This window comes from Fundulus heteroclitus, chromosome 13 (genome assembly GCF_011125445.2).
Source record: "Fundulus heteroclitus isolate FHET01 chromosome 13, MU-UCD_Fhet_4.1, whole genome shotgun sequence".
NCBI lineage: Eukaryota > Metazoa > Chordata > Actinopteri > Cyprinodontiformes > Fundulidae > Fundulus > Fundulus heteroclitus.
Genome location: NC_046373.1, coordinates 27042795 through 27055960, shown reverse-complemented (window position 1 = coordinate 27055960; position 13166 = coordinate 27042795). Strand labels below are relative to the sequence as shown.

General features: G+C 41.5%; 1 protein-coding gene across 8 annotated transcripts in view; it reads right to left on the bottom strand.

The window, feature by feature from the left end:
* The window catches only part of fam131ba (family with sequence similarity 131 member Ba), a 62655-nt gene extending 50051 nt beyond the window's left edge, over positions 1–12604 (bottom strand). For all 8 annotated transcript variants that reach the window (XM_036145529.1, XM_036145531.1, XM_021322267.2 and 5 more), the window contains exon 1: positions 12388–12604. In XM_036145529.1, coding sequence (XP_036001422.1) covers positions 12388–12598 — 211 coding nt within the window. In that variant the 5' untranslated portion in view covers positions 12599–12604. The remainder of the gene's footprint in view (positions 1–12387) is intronic.
* Between the last annotated feature and the right edge of the window lie 562 nt (positions 12605–13166).

The window sequence follows — 13166 nt, the reverse complement described above, 5'->3', positions numbered from 1 at the left end:
CATACCTTGAAGTATGTAATGTAGGTAATGTCATCAACAAACCCTTTCATCTTGCACATGTTGACGCTTGCACTGGTTAAATGTGGAAATAATTCCCTCCATGACAGTGTGACTGAATGCTTGGTGGCTCACTCCCTAAATGCAGCTGCTTTCCCTTCCTTTACCAAGAAAACAGACAGTTCAAGACACAAATGCATAGTCTTAGATTTGTATCAGTTGCAAAAAAGAAACCACTAGATTTCTTTTAGGAAACACATATTTTAGTTATGAATAAAATCACACACACAATTTACTGTCTGTAAATCATTAAAATCTGATTATAAGAAACAAACAACTGCAGCACTTATATAATAGCTCTTAGAGTTATCACAAAATATTAATAAAAAATGAACTAAGACATAAATCACAATTTAATTTCTTGAGACAAGACTTGCTAACATCACCATTAACGTTGCCCGAATGTGAAACAGTTACGCCGGTTGGAGAGCCGTTTCCTCGACTCGTTTTTAATAAAGTTTGTGCTTTTCTACACTGTGTTTATGGCTGTCAAATCTATCCAGCACTTTGGGGATTTATTTCCTTTGTCAAAGGGGTGAAACAACATCTCTCTACTACAGATAGAGCTGAAAGCAGATACCGCCAACTCAATGCAGGGTTCTGTATCTCCCAGTGCCTGAAGGTGTGAGCGATTCCCGAAGAAGCTGTAATCCTTTGGATCGAGTTTGATGGCTTCTGCACTTATTAACGATAATTCATACACAAAGCCTCACTATAAAAAATCATAAGTAATATTGCTGAAGTTTATAAAGCCTTTGTCCTCCCTGTAACTTCCTTTTAAACATCTCACTGATACAGAAAATTGCTAACTTTGAGTCTTCTTTACTCAGTAAAAGCTTCTGCAAGAAATACAGCAATGATTAGAAAGACCTGTCAGCACCTAGTTATGGTGCATTCACTGACCGGGGGAGAAAAAAAAAGATTTTTGAGCTTCTGACTATATATTCCAGGTCAGTCAAGCTTAGAATCATCAATAGCTGTTTTCACCCTGCATCACTACATGTGACAGATAGTGAAAATAAGAAAATAACATGGTAAACTTTACATGAAGGAAAAGTGGTGAAGACAGCCAAGAACCGTATTATTAACGTCAGTGATTTGGCACAGCTAATGTGACTTTACGCGCTTGCTTTTTGATAAAATCCATCAGTTTTACTGTCTTTAAAACAAAAAATTGCAAGATTTCTATGTCAGCCTCAAACAATAACACCTGCAGTAGTTTTGTAGCTCTAATTAACTTCTAGCTTTTTCTTTGTTAAAAGAGTGATTTGTTACAGGTATCTAAAAAACATCAAATATTTTTCTTACTGGGGTTATAATGAGGAAAACAAAAAGTTAATCTGAGAAAATCAATTTTAGAATGTTTTAAGATAAAATAAGAAACTCCTTTATTGTCCCGCAATGGGGATATTTAGGCGTGACTGTGGCAAAGACAAAGACAGAGTTACACAGTTTAAAGTAGTGAAAAAACAAACTAATCTTATTTGAAGTTAGTTGCAAAAGCAGCAGAGGATGAGCTTTTTCAGAAAGACAACACATAAAAGTAAGAATATGGTAAAATTAAATAAAGTTGAAATTAATAATTCAAGTTAACAATGTTCAAGTTCTTTTTTTAGAATTTTTAGTGATCAAGCTTGTTCCACTGAAACTTTATCTTGAATAGAAACAAATCTCCCATTTTGTCAGAGACCTTAAGTTGTATCTTTGAAGAATGTATGAATAGATAAAAAAATGAAGCTTTGAATTTTCGTGATGAAGCTCGTTCCAGGAAAACAATGAAACAAAAGAAGATATTCTATGTGTAGCTTTGGAAAGGTTCATCAAAATTACTTTAGATCAGAAACCCCCAAGAATATACTTAGCTTATTTCTTATCATTAACTGAAACAATGAAGTCTTTCTGTATGTTTGTTAATGTATCAAAGAATTCAAGTCAAGGATTTATTTAGCTTATTCCTTTGTTTTTCTATGTATGTTGTAATGTTTTTTTCTGTTCTCTATAAATAAATCTTAACAGCATGAAAACTGTAAAAAAAGAACACCTGCCTATTTACAGAACAAGAGACAGTAAGCAATGTGCATTATGATACAGCAGCATCTCAAAGTAGCTGAGGCACGTGCAAGTGTCTCTTAGCATCTCAATTACAATGTAAATGTTCCATAATCAGATCAGAACCCGTGCAAGAATTAACATATTGTAACAGTTATTGAGTCTGTTGTGAGCAGCAGAGATTATAAAGTCAAACAGAACCTGGGATGCAACAGTCAGTCACTATAAGACTTCTGCAGCTCTGCAGCAGCTCCATGCATGGGCGGCCATTGTCCATCAGTGATGATTTATCTTACAGACCTTCTGTCTCCCACCACCTGAACTGGGTCCAGGCGGCATCCCAGGACAGACCTGGCCCTCCTAATGAGCTTATCCAGCCCCTTCCTCTCGGCTGCAGATAAGCTGCTGCTCCAACAGACCACACCATAGAACATGGCTGATGTCACCACAGAGTCAAAGAAGGTCTTTTTTATTTGCATTCCAAAAGAAATCAGCTTCCTCATCAGGTAGAGTCTGCTCTGACTGCTTCCTGTAAAGAGCATCAGTGCTGTAACTCCAGTCCAGTTTATGCTTCAGGTGAACACCCAGGTGCGTAGTAGAGTCCACTATCTCCACATCACTTCCCTGGATGTTCACCTGTGTCGCTAAGGTGGGTCCGCGCCTGCGAAGGTCCACCGCCAGCTCCTTTGTTTTCCCTTCATTTAGCAGCAATCTACAACGCTTTGTTTCCAACACAAGTCAGCAAATAGAAGAAGCTGTTCTGAGGAGCCTAGTTTTACCTGTTATCTCTGCATCTGAAGAGCACAAGACGCTTGATTTCAACATCCCTTTGCACTTCCCAAACCGTGACTACCTAATATCTACTGGGGAGGATTTTCTAACACAATGACTTCGACAGTTGGGTTTTTTTCCGTGTTCAACACAGAGGAGGCTCCACGCCCTCCTTTGTGTCATGGTTTCTATTAGTGCCTGCTTCTGCAGAAGCCATCGCCTCTCAGACCCAGACTGGAAGGTGTGGAGACAGAGATGTGACTGCCTGCCTGACAGCCTTTTTGAGTGAAAGTCCTGCTGTCTGAGTGATGACTGCTAGACAACGGCCCTACAGTAAGTGGAAGATAATCGGGTGTAATAACAGGCAGGGGAAGGCTCAGTTAAATGGCACTCTGTGGGTAACACAGCTGAGGAAAACAATAGAGGCCCGAAATACCAAACCGCAACGATACCGCAGCATCGCTGAGATATAATGGAGAGAACTAGAACAGGAAAGAGTGCGATTAAACCCAATTGGCTTTGCTTTTCTAATCGCCTGTTTTCTTCTCTGCCGATCACCAGGAGAACACCAGACGCGTGGCAGAGCAAAGCCGAGGAGCGAAAGGGACACAAATAACGCCGGGTCAACTGTTGACCAGTATTTACTGTAGCGTTTCTCCCTCCGTCTCTCGGTGACCTCCCTCTTTTACCCCTGATCTATTTTTAGCAGCAGGCGCTCGCTCTCAGGGATAATATTAGAATAGATGTGGCTCAGAAGAAACACAGCAGGGACAGTTCTGCAGGCAGAAAGCTGGAGGAAAGGGGTGGCGTCTTGTCACTTGGACGGTTTTAACGGGCCCTGTCATGCTGGTTCCCTCCAGGGCTTGCTACATTTTAGCTTAAAACTTTTGTATTATTCATAAGCGTAGTTTGGTGTTTGCTTCTTGCGAGTTAGCTGATTGGACATTAAGCCAGACTTCTTTCAGCAGTTCTGCTGAGGGTGATGGTGCTCATTATGGAAGGCTGAGTCTGCACTCTGCAAAATGGTCGCAGTTACAATTTTCATATCAAAACAGCAGCTTCTCAAAAAAAATAATGTCTATAACACAGTTATATATGGACATTTCATGCATTTAGAGAAGTTCTAAACTAGCAATCACAACTTTAGGTGTACATGACCAATGATGCATGATGTTGTTTGGCTCAATAGGGCAGTCTTGTATAATAAAAAAATAAAATTATGTATATATATATATATATATATATATATATATATATATATATATATATATATATAAGAAAGAATGTATATAAGAAATGTTGTTTTTAAAAAAAACGGTTTGAAACCTATCAAGCCCTAAGGGATTTAACAAATAGATGAAATGTCTCCAACTAAGTTACTGTTCATTGTAGAACTATTCAGTTCAAGCTTAATCAGTCTTGGCACTTTTAGATTTTTAAGTACAGCTAATCAAGCACATATCAATTTAATTTAAAACAATCAAATAGCCCTTTAGTTAGATGGAAAATACAAATCTTTAATCAGATGCCAGTGAAATTTTCTAACTACAGTTTCCATCCACATCTTCCTATATGCTTTACCCGCTAAAGCCAAACTGAAACATTTTTATGTCTTTAGCACGGGGTAAAAAGATTTGTCTTGCCAGGCAACAATAAATAAATTTACCAGCCCAGGCTAATTAGTATAGTTGCAATTAGAACCTCTGCTTTTTCTTCTTTTTTTTTGCACTTAATCTTTTGCACATCAAAGCCAAAGTAATAAAGAAGTGGGCCTGGGTAAACTCTGAGGAAACTGATGATGGATATAGTGCCATAAAAACTGTGTTAATGCCTAAGAATATGAAGCAGTTATCTAAGCAGCACCTTTTCCTATAGGACAATATTCTTGCATCATTTCCTGAAACAGTATCTGCACAAACGTTGCCTTCAATTTGAATTCTGAGGTCTCACAAATAAAATTACTTGGGGTGGACATTTTAACTTTTTATGAGAACAGCAGAAGAAGCACAGTTAGCATTACTGACTAGACATCAGTCTCTGTCCGGCGTCTCTGCAGAAAATGCAGCCTTCAATTTAACTTAATTTAATTCAATTCAAAAGAGCTTTATTAATCAGGGAGGGAATTAAAGTTGCAACTCATGTTATGTAGGTTTCTTCATTGAGGTATTGTAGATGCTGATGGCCGTGGGCAGGAAGGACCTTCTGCAGAAGTCTGTCTTACAGCAGATCTGGAGAACCCTCTAGCCGAAGGCTTCTCTGTTGTTCTATCCCAGTCTGATGAAAAGGAGGCTCCGGGTTGTCCGTAATGTTCATTTTATGAAGAATCCTTCTTTGAACAATCTCCTTCAGAGGTTCTGGAGGAGTCCCCAGAACAGAACCAGCCTTCTTTATCAGCTTGTTGAGCCTTATCAAGTCACTGGCTTAGATGCTGCTATACCCCCAACAGATGATGGCAGAGGAGATCACACCCTCTGCAACAAACTTACCAAAGATCTGCAGCATTTTGATGCAAAAGCCGAAGAACCAAACCTTCAGGAAGTACAGCCTGCTCTGTCCCTTCTTTTACACAGCTTCACAGTTCTTCAGTCCACCCTGCTGTCAAGGTGAACACCGAGGCATTTACTTCTCCACCACCTCTACTTCTCCCAGAATGGAAACAGTGTTTGATCTGTTCCTATTGCTCCTAAAACAAACAATCATCTGATTTGTTTTATTAACATTCATGAGGAGATGATTGCATTCAACCCATCCAACAAAGCAGCCCACCGACTCCCTGATGCCCCCTACGACTCAAGAGTCCTCTGAGAATTTCTGTAGGTGACAGGAGTGGCTCTCTTTTGTAGCAAGCAGCTTTCACAATCTTTGGGTATTAGACATATTGCTACTCATTTATGTCTCGCAAATCATGCGCTCTTTAGTTTTCACCTATTAGTGTGGTTTATTTAGTTAGTAGATTCTGTTTATTCCTTTCTGCATTGTGTTCCTGTTACATTTGTGTTTCCTCACCTTGTCATCGTTCTCCCTCTCCCTCAGCTCCACCCTCATTGCTCTCACCTGTGTGTCATTATCAGCTGATTAACTCCTTCTTGTCCTCCTGCCTTCACTTCCCCACTTCTCCCAGTATTTAAGCAGTATGGTTTCATGTTCTCGTCTCGGGTTTCTAGTCTTTCTTTCTTCTGGTTATTTCCCTACCTGTGCTCTGGGTCCTGCCTTCCATATGCTCAGTGGCTGTACGCTATTGAGCTTAATTAAAAGGGCCACAGCGTAAGTTCCAGGATTTTTTTGCAGACATCTGCCCCCTCTGGTGACAAGTTGAAATTGCACCAGTGCCGCTGGGACTGCACAGGTCTTTTGTTTAGAGGCAAATTGTCTTCTGAGGTAAGAAAGCTCTAAATATTGAAGTTAAACCGTGTTCTCTCGATAATGCATCGATTACGGCAGAGACTAAACAAAGTAGCCAGATGAACGGGAGCACGCAGCGAGTCCCACCCACGACGCGCCCAGAGGATTAGGCCCGAATCGCTCTCTCGCAAACTGACTAATCCAGCCTATAGAGGCAACTGAAGTAAATAGAGAAAAACTAATTTTACGCTTTGTGCCATTGTAAGGGAAAGAAAATAAATAATATTTAACTTGAAAACTTGCACTATGCGACTTTAAATGTTGCCTTGGCCTCGACTACGCTCTGTGTTTGGTTCCTCCTTCTACCAAACATGACAGTAGCATGAACGAACAACCAACAAGCCTCATTGGGGGAAAAAACTGTTTCCTTTTAAATATATTGTTATCCAATATACAAATTAACAATATTTACTGCATTCACCGGCTGTTTGAAAGCCGAAATGCATCATTTAAGCTTATGCTTTTTATAATTGTAAATCAATTCTAGCGGTAATGAGTTACTGCAGAGTATAAATTACTTTTGTACCTTCAGTGGAACTTTTTAACAGGAAAGGAACCAACCCTTGCATATTAAACAAAGGAACAAACGTCTGTTGGATGAACTGGATGAAAAACTACAGATTTTCTACTAAAACGCAGGGCAGGGATAGGATACCCTGTGTAAACATACTCCATATATTAAGCTGTCAAGCTTCCTCTTTGTTCATTCAGTTTAATTTTCAAACAAGAAAAAAAAAGAACATGCTGAGCTCATTGCTCATATTGTAAGGTTTTATCTACTTCTGATGTGGCAAACGAGGAGATGAGAGTACAGAATGGGAGAGAGCCGGGGACAATGTGAAAACCCACTTATGAGACCGAAAAGAAATAAAAACCACCAGCATGTATTTGACTCTTCACACCTCAACCTTGTATACTCAAAAAGCCCTCTGTCCTTGTCATTCCACAGCAGTAACAACTAATACTCCAACCCCCATCCTCACCGTCCCTCCATCCAGCCAGCTCAATGACAACGAAAGGTCACATTGTCCTTCCTTTTATAATGAAATCCTCCAGCTGCCTCCATTTGTTTTCATGAAGGACCTGATCAGGCTTTGATGGTGCATTAACAGACAGGCTTGGGGTGGGTGTCGATCGTCCTCTGCTACAGCGTGTGTGCTTGAATATATGAGCATGTGAAGACAGGACACTACAGCTGCATGCTCCACGTAATGGAAACTGACAACGCACACATTTGAAGGGGAGACCACACTTTACTTTGACAGCAGTTTGAAGTCAGTCTGTTGGATCTTAGTGTTTGTTGTAAAGGGGCCTCTAAATCATATGTTTATCATTTGGGGTGGGTGGGATTTTTTTGTTTCTGAAATGAGTGTTGGTTTTATTTATTCTGCAGTAGGGCTAGACGATAATTCAATAAAAATATATTTATATATATATAAATATATATATATATATATATATATATATATATATATATATATATATATATATATATATATATATATATATATATATATATATATATATCGATTGATAGGCGTGTATTGATGATCAATAAAAAGTTCAATAGAATAACAGTTTTCCTTCCTTTTGCATTCTAGCCATGTAGGTTAATATTACAGTCATTACATCCTCCCAACCAATCACAGACGCAGACCCAGGAACCAAGCTCCGCCCCCTTCAAAGAGTTCAGAGAGCACGCATTCTTTTTTTCTTTTTTTAAAAACTTGCAGTTTTGGTAAAAAGTTGGTTGAATTAAGGTTTGAGTTTGAATTCAATCTGTATGTGTTATGTATCTAAAAATAGGTCGCTAAGCAACAGCATTAAATGGCCAGGGGTGCGCTTAAAACATGTGTTTTGAATTTGTTGATAATTATTGATATCGATCAATATGATTTCTATTTCATTGATATGCTTTTTTTCTATATCGTCCAGCACTATTCTACAGTTCTTATCTGATATTTGATATTCAGCATCACATGTTTCCACATGTATTTCTGACAATCGATCTTTCCCGATGATGAGCTAAAAGTCTAAGAACTTGGACTTTGGAAGGCCTCATTCCCATCACCTTATCTTTAGCTCCCTCCACAGATTTTCCTCTACAGGAGTTTCAATCTCTATTTCCCAACTGCTACAGTCCTGTAACTTTTAGACACAGCTCAGTTCTAGCACACCTCAATCAAATGAACAGCTCCTTACCAATACCCCATTTGATCCAGCTGAGTTGGGGATGCAGCTAAAATGTGCAGGATAGTAATTCTCAGGGGCTTTAGTTGGACACCCCTGCTCTATTAAAACTAGCTGGGAACTCAGAAAAGATTCACATGACTTTCAGCGAGAAAAGACATGAAATTAAAGAATACTTTGAACCTACATCTATCAGGAGTCGGAATAATTTGGGGCTTAACTGAAGACGTGTTGCTCAATAGAAAAGCAGAACTGCAAAAAGGGGTGTAATATTCTCATTAATATTAACATTCTCTTCTTGTTTCAAGGTTATCATAATTTGAGAACCTCCGTAATGACTCTCCGTGCCTTACTCTGCGTGCATCAAATGCTAACTGTCACGACCATGCCACCGGTGTAATAACTGGACCCAGCTGGTGGTTGCAATACCTCGTGTTTGAGTTTCAGGTGCTTTGTGTTCATCACCTGGATCGGTGGGATGCATTGACAAGATGTTGCTTATCATATATCAAATAACGATGCAAAGGCATGAGCTCAGAACGACAAAGAAGAGGGAGGATTTCCAAAATGATTCTTATGCACTTCAATCACAGCCAGGGGCGGTTCTAGACAGGGGCCAAAAGGGGCCTATGCCCCTGTAGAAATGGCCTTGGCCCCTGTTATGGCCCCCGTACTAAAAGCAGGATGTTAAATAAACTTCTCATAATTATTTGCAATAGCAAAGAAACCATAACTGATTGGTCACTTTGACCAATATTATTTTTTACCTATACAGCTTTACTCTAAAAAGAATTTAAACTTAAGATGTTTCACATTTAGCTTTAGCCATATTGAGCAGGGGGCAAAGTTTTCAACTGCTAGATCAGGGGTCTGAAACCTGCAGTTCCAGAGCCACAAGTGGCTCATTTAATATTATTACACAGTTAAATATTGCCATTTTATTGTTTTTATTTTTTTTGTTCTGTGCCCCTGTGAAAAAACACTAGCCCCACCTTGCCCCCCCTGGTAAATTTGGTCTAGAACCGCCCCTGATCACAGCACAAGTTGAAGGCATTTCTCCGGGACCTTGGGAAACTGTGTCAGCTTGGGACTTGTCTTCTTCGATACAATGTTTTATCCTAATTCCAACTTGTTTGTCTCAAGCTGATGAGGCATCAAACTGCCAGCAGCAGTGTGTGGTTCAACGAATGACGGGCTTAATTAATAAAACTGTTGCCTCGTAAAAACAAAGGATTTGAACTCGAATCCCACACGCAATGCTGAGTGTAGCTTTTCACATTTGGAAACTGTGCTTTAATTAGAGACATACAGAGGCACTGACCCAGACTATAACATGAACAGGATCAGAAAAAAAACGTGGATTTCCACCAGCCAAGCTGACGGACATCTCGTTGGTTCCTGACAGCTTCTTAGACTTTAAGTGGACAGGATTCTCTGAATAAATAGTCATATGTTCTAGTTTTCTTTTTCTTTTCTTTTTTTGCTTAATAGGCGTCTTAAAGCTTTTCATCATTCTTTGAGATTGCCGGTGCAGCTGAATAGTGAAGCTGTTATACAGTTTGGCCGTGACAGCACAAGCCTGGCAGCTAGCTTTATTCAGAATGACTCATAGCATTACAACATTCAAAATTCTCTTTTCAAACCAGGACTTTATACGAAGCAGACTCATGGAAAAACTCACTGTTGTCCCTGAGTTGTGTGACCTGGTTTTAAAAGTGAAATGTTGAAAACAGCACATAACATTTTCTTTTTTTTTTTTTATTAAATAAGACTTTACAACTTTATCCTTTCTGGTTTATTCGCATTGACCCCCAGATTTTGCTACAAATACATGCTCCAAACAGCTGTACCTCATCTAAAACCATAAAGCAGGGCAAATTCTCTCTAGACTGCGATCTTGATAGATATGCAAGTGTCCCACAGTTAGGGTTAGGATTTAGGGGGTCAGGGGTAGCCCCTAACCCTAACCCCCCATCCACTGGAGGGCATGTCTGGTGCCAACAGCCGCAGCAGCAACATCTTACAGTTGCTGCAGTTAAAAAGCTCGTAGTTGGAGCTCGGGATAGAGCTGACGGTCCGCCGAGAGGCGATCTACTGCCTGTCCCAGAGTAAGTATAAAAGTAGGGAATGTCTGCAAAAAAGTTAACCGGATACAGTCGGAAAAAGCTGGACTTTCATATCTGCAGAACCTTCAAATGATCTTGGGAGGTGAGTTCTACCCTCTCACAAAGCATGTGTGACGTTTCTGATAACGCACCAGTTTAGCAATTCCCACCCTAGTGATTAGGTGACACGGGGTACTTTATTTAACTGCAACCATCCATTACTTTGGCCCGGAGAGAGAGCTGGTCACAAGCACTCCTTCTTTTGTATTGTGTGTATTTTGGTCAATGACATCACAAAAGGCAGAGAGCTGACTTCAGAGAGGGTATCAAATGCCGATTCACGAGAAAATGGAACCACTGAGCGGGTTGTGATGCTGTGTTAAAGGTGGCAAACTATATTTAATATGAGTTGGGTTGTTTTAGAGATATTTCTGGCTAGTAGCTTTAAAGGTTGTTGTTTTTTTAGTTACCAGCTGCAGGTAATCCATCCATCCATCCATTTTCCGTCATGTTTATCCCTGTTGGAGTCGCGAGGGATGCTGGTGCCTATCTCCAGCGTTCACTGGGCAAGAGGTGGGGTACATCCTGGACAGATCGCCAGTCTGTCGCAGGGCAACACACAGACAGACAGGACAAACAACCATTCACGCACACACTCACACCTAAGGAGAATTCAGAGAGGCCAATTGACCTAACAGTCATGTTTTTGGACTGTGGGAGGAAGCCGGAGTACCCGGAGAGAACCCACGCCGAACATGCAGACTCCATGCAGAAAGACCCATGGTCAGACTCGAAGCCATGACCTTCTTGCTGCAAGGCACATGTTAGCTCAAAGCCTGGGCAGCTGCTGAAGACGCTGCAGCACCAGCCCACCCACCAAAGACTCAGCCTAAAGCTACCCGACCGAGGCAAAGAAGGCAGAGTTATTGGCAACATTTCCCAGCAACAATGAGGTTACGCGTTAACGTAAAGTCAATGGCTGCAGCGAGGCTCTCTAAACGGTACAATTGACCTACATGCGCAGAGCGTTTGAGGCTCACACCTGAACTCACTGGGCCAGGTTCTGAGTCATCCTGTTGGAGTCAATCAGAGTGCCTCCCTCTCATAACCCGGGGTGTCAGTGAGTGCGTGCGCGTGCGCGTCTATGGGGCGCGTGCACTCTGCACCTTCGATATATTACGTCGCTGCGTGACGCACGGCAGAGAGGGAGGTGGGTAGGATGGAGGGAGGGAAGGAGGGAAGGAAGGACGGGAGAGAAAAGAAGGGGTGAACGCGGGTGGAAGACGGAAGGAGGAGACAGGAAGGAGGAGGATTTTTTTTTCCCAGACACCCAGCATGGAATGACCTTAGCGGCGTGTCAAGGCGGAGGTCCCTCACTGTCTCTCCATCCCTCCCTCCGTCTCTTTGTCTGTCACACAGAAGCGCGCACGTTGGCCGCCTGTCCGGTGCCATCCATGTGGAGAGGGGCGCGTCAAGCGGCGTTTTATTCTCTTATTCCTCTCACATCCCTGCCGTCTGTATGTCCAACACTCCAAAACACACACTAAGGTTCTACAGTAATTCCTGCAGTAAACTACAAATATCCTGCACCCCCCCCCCCCCCCCCCCACCAAAAAAAAAAGACCGAAAAGAAGCACCTCATAGCTCCAACTCACCACAAAGCAACTCTAGGGATATAATACACCTGTATGTCACTTCTTTCACAACCAATTCATCTGCCTTTTCATTCTCTCATTCAGTCATCCACCCATCCATCCATCCATCCATCCGTGCGTCCCTCCACATGGCAGAACAGAAAGCGGCGTGTCCTTACTGATCGTCCGGGATCCTATGCACCCCATTGTCGTCTTACAAATGCTCGTACAGCTCGGGGAGAATAAAATCCATCCGTCCAGCGGGCATTTCTCCGCGGATCTCTTTCCGTGCGCTTTCCCCTCTACTCCGCTTCTTGTCCTCTCCTCTCCACTCTTGCCTCCCTCGCTGGCCTCCGTGTGTGTGGAACAGAGAGAGCGTGTGCGTGTCATCCGCGTCGTTCACCCCCCCCCCCCCCCCCCTCACCTCTCTCTCCCTCCCCGCCGTCACCCACAACACACACACCGATCTCCCGTCTCTCTCCGTGGCACGTAGACGCGTTTGCACAAACACACACTTTTAGTGCATGGTCCCAATTGTCTCACATTCAAATAACTTCTGCGGGGGGGAGTAAAAATCGCATGAACGCTCAGACTGAAAGTGAATTTATGAAATGTTGTAAAACCCATACAGGTTTAACTCAAGTTCAACATTGATTTATACAAAAGTAATATTAAAGCGCCCAGGAATAAGAGGTGGGAGAACCCAACCCTTCCAGGGACAGGTAGAGAGGTCTCAAAGATCCATTGTCAATAAAATAAATAATTAAAAATGGAAATAATAAATTTCTGTAGCTACAATGCAATGAACATTTCTTTGATGCTTAAAGATTCCTTGTTTTTGATTTTCTTTCTTTTTATTTGTTTTCCTTTTTCCATGCATGTTTCTGATAATCAAACTAATTTGATAAATTGCTCAAATCTGACAGAACAGCCTGATACAGGTGATTGTGAGGAACCT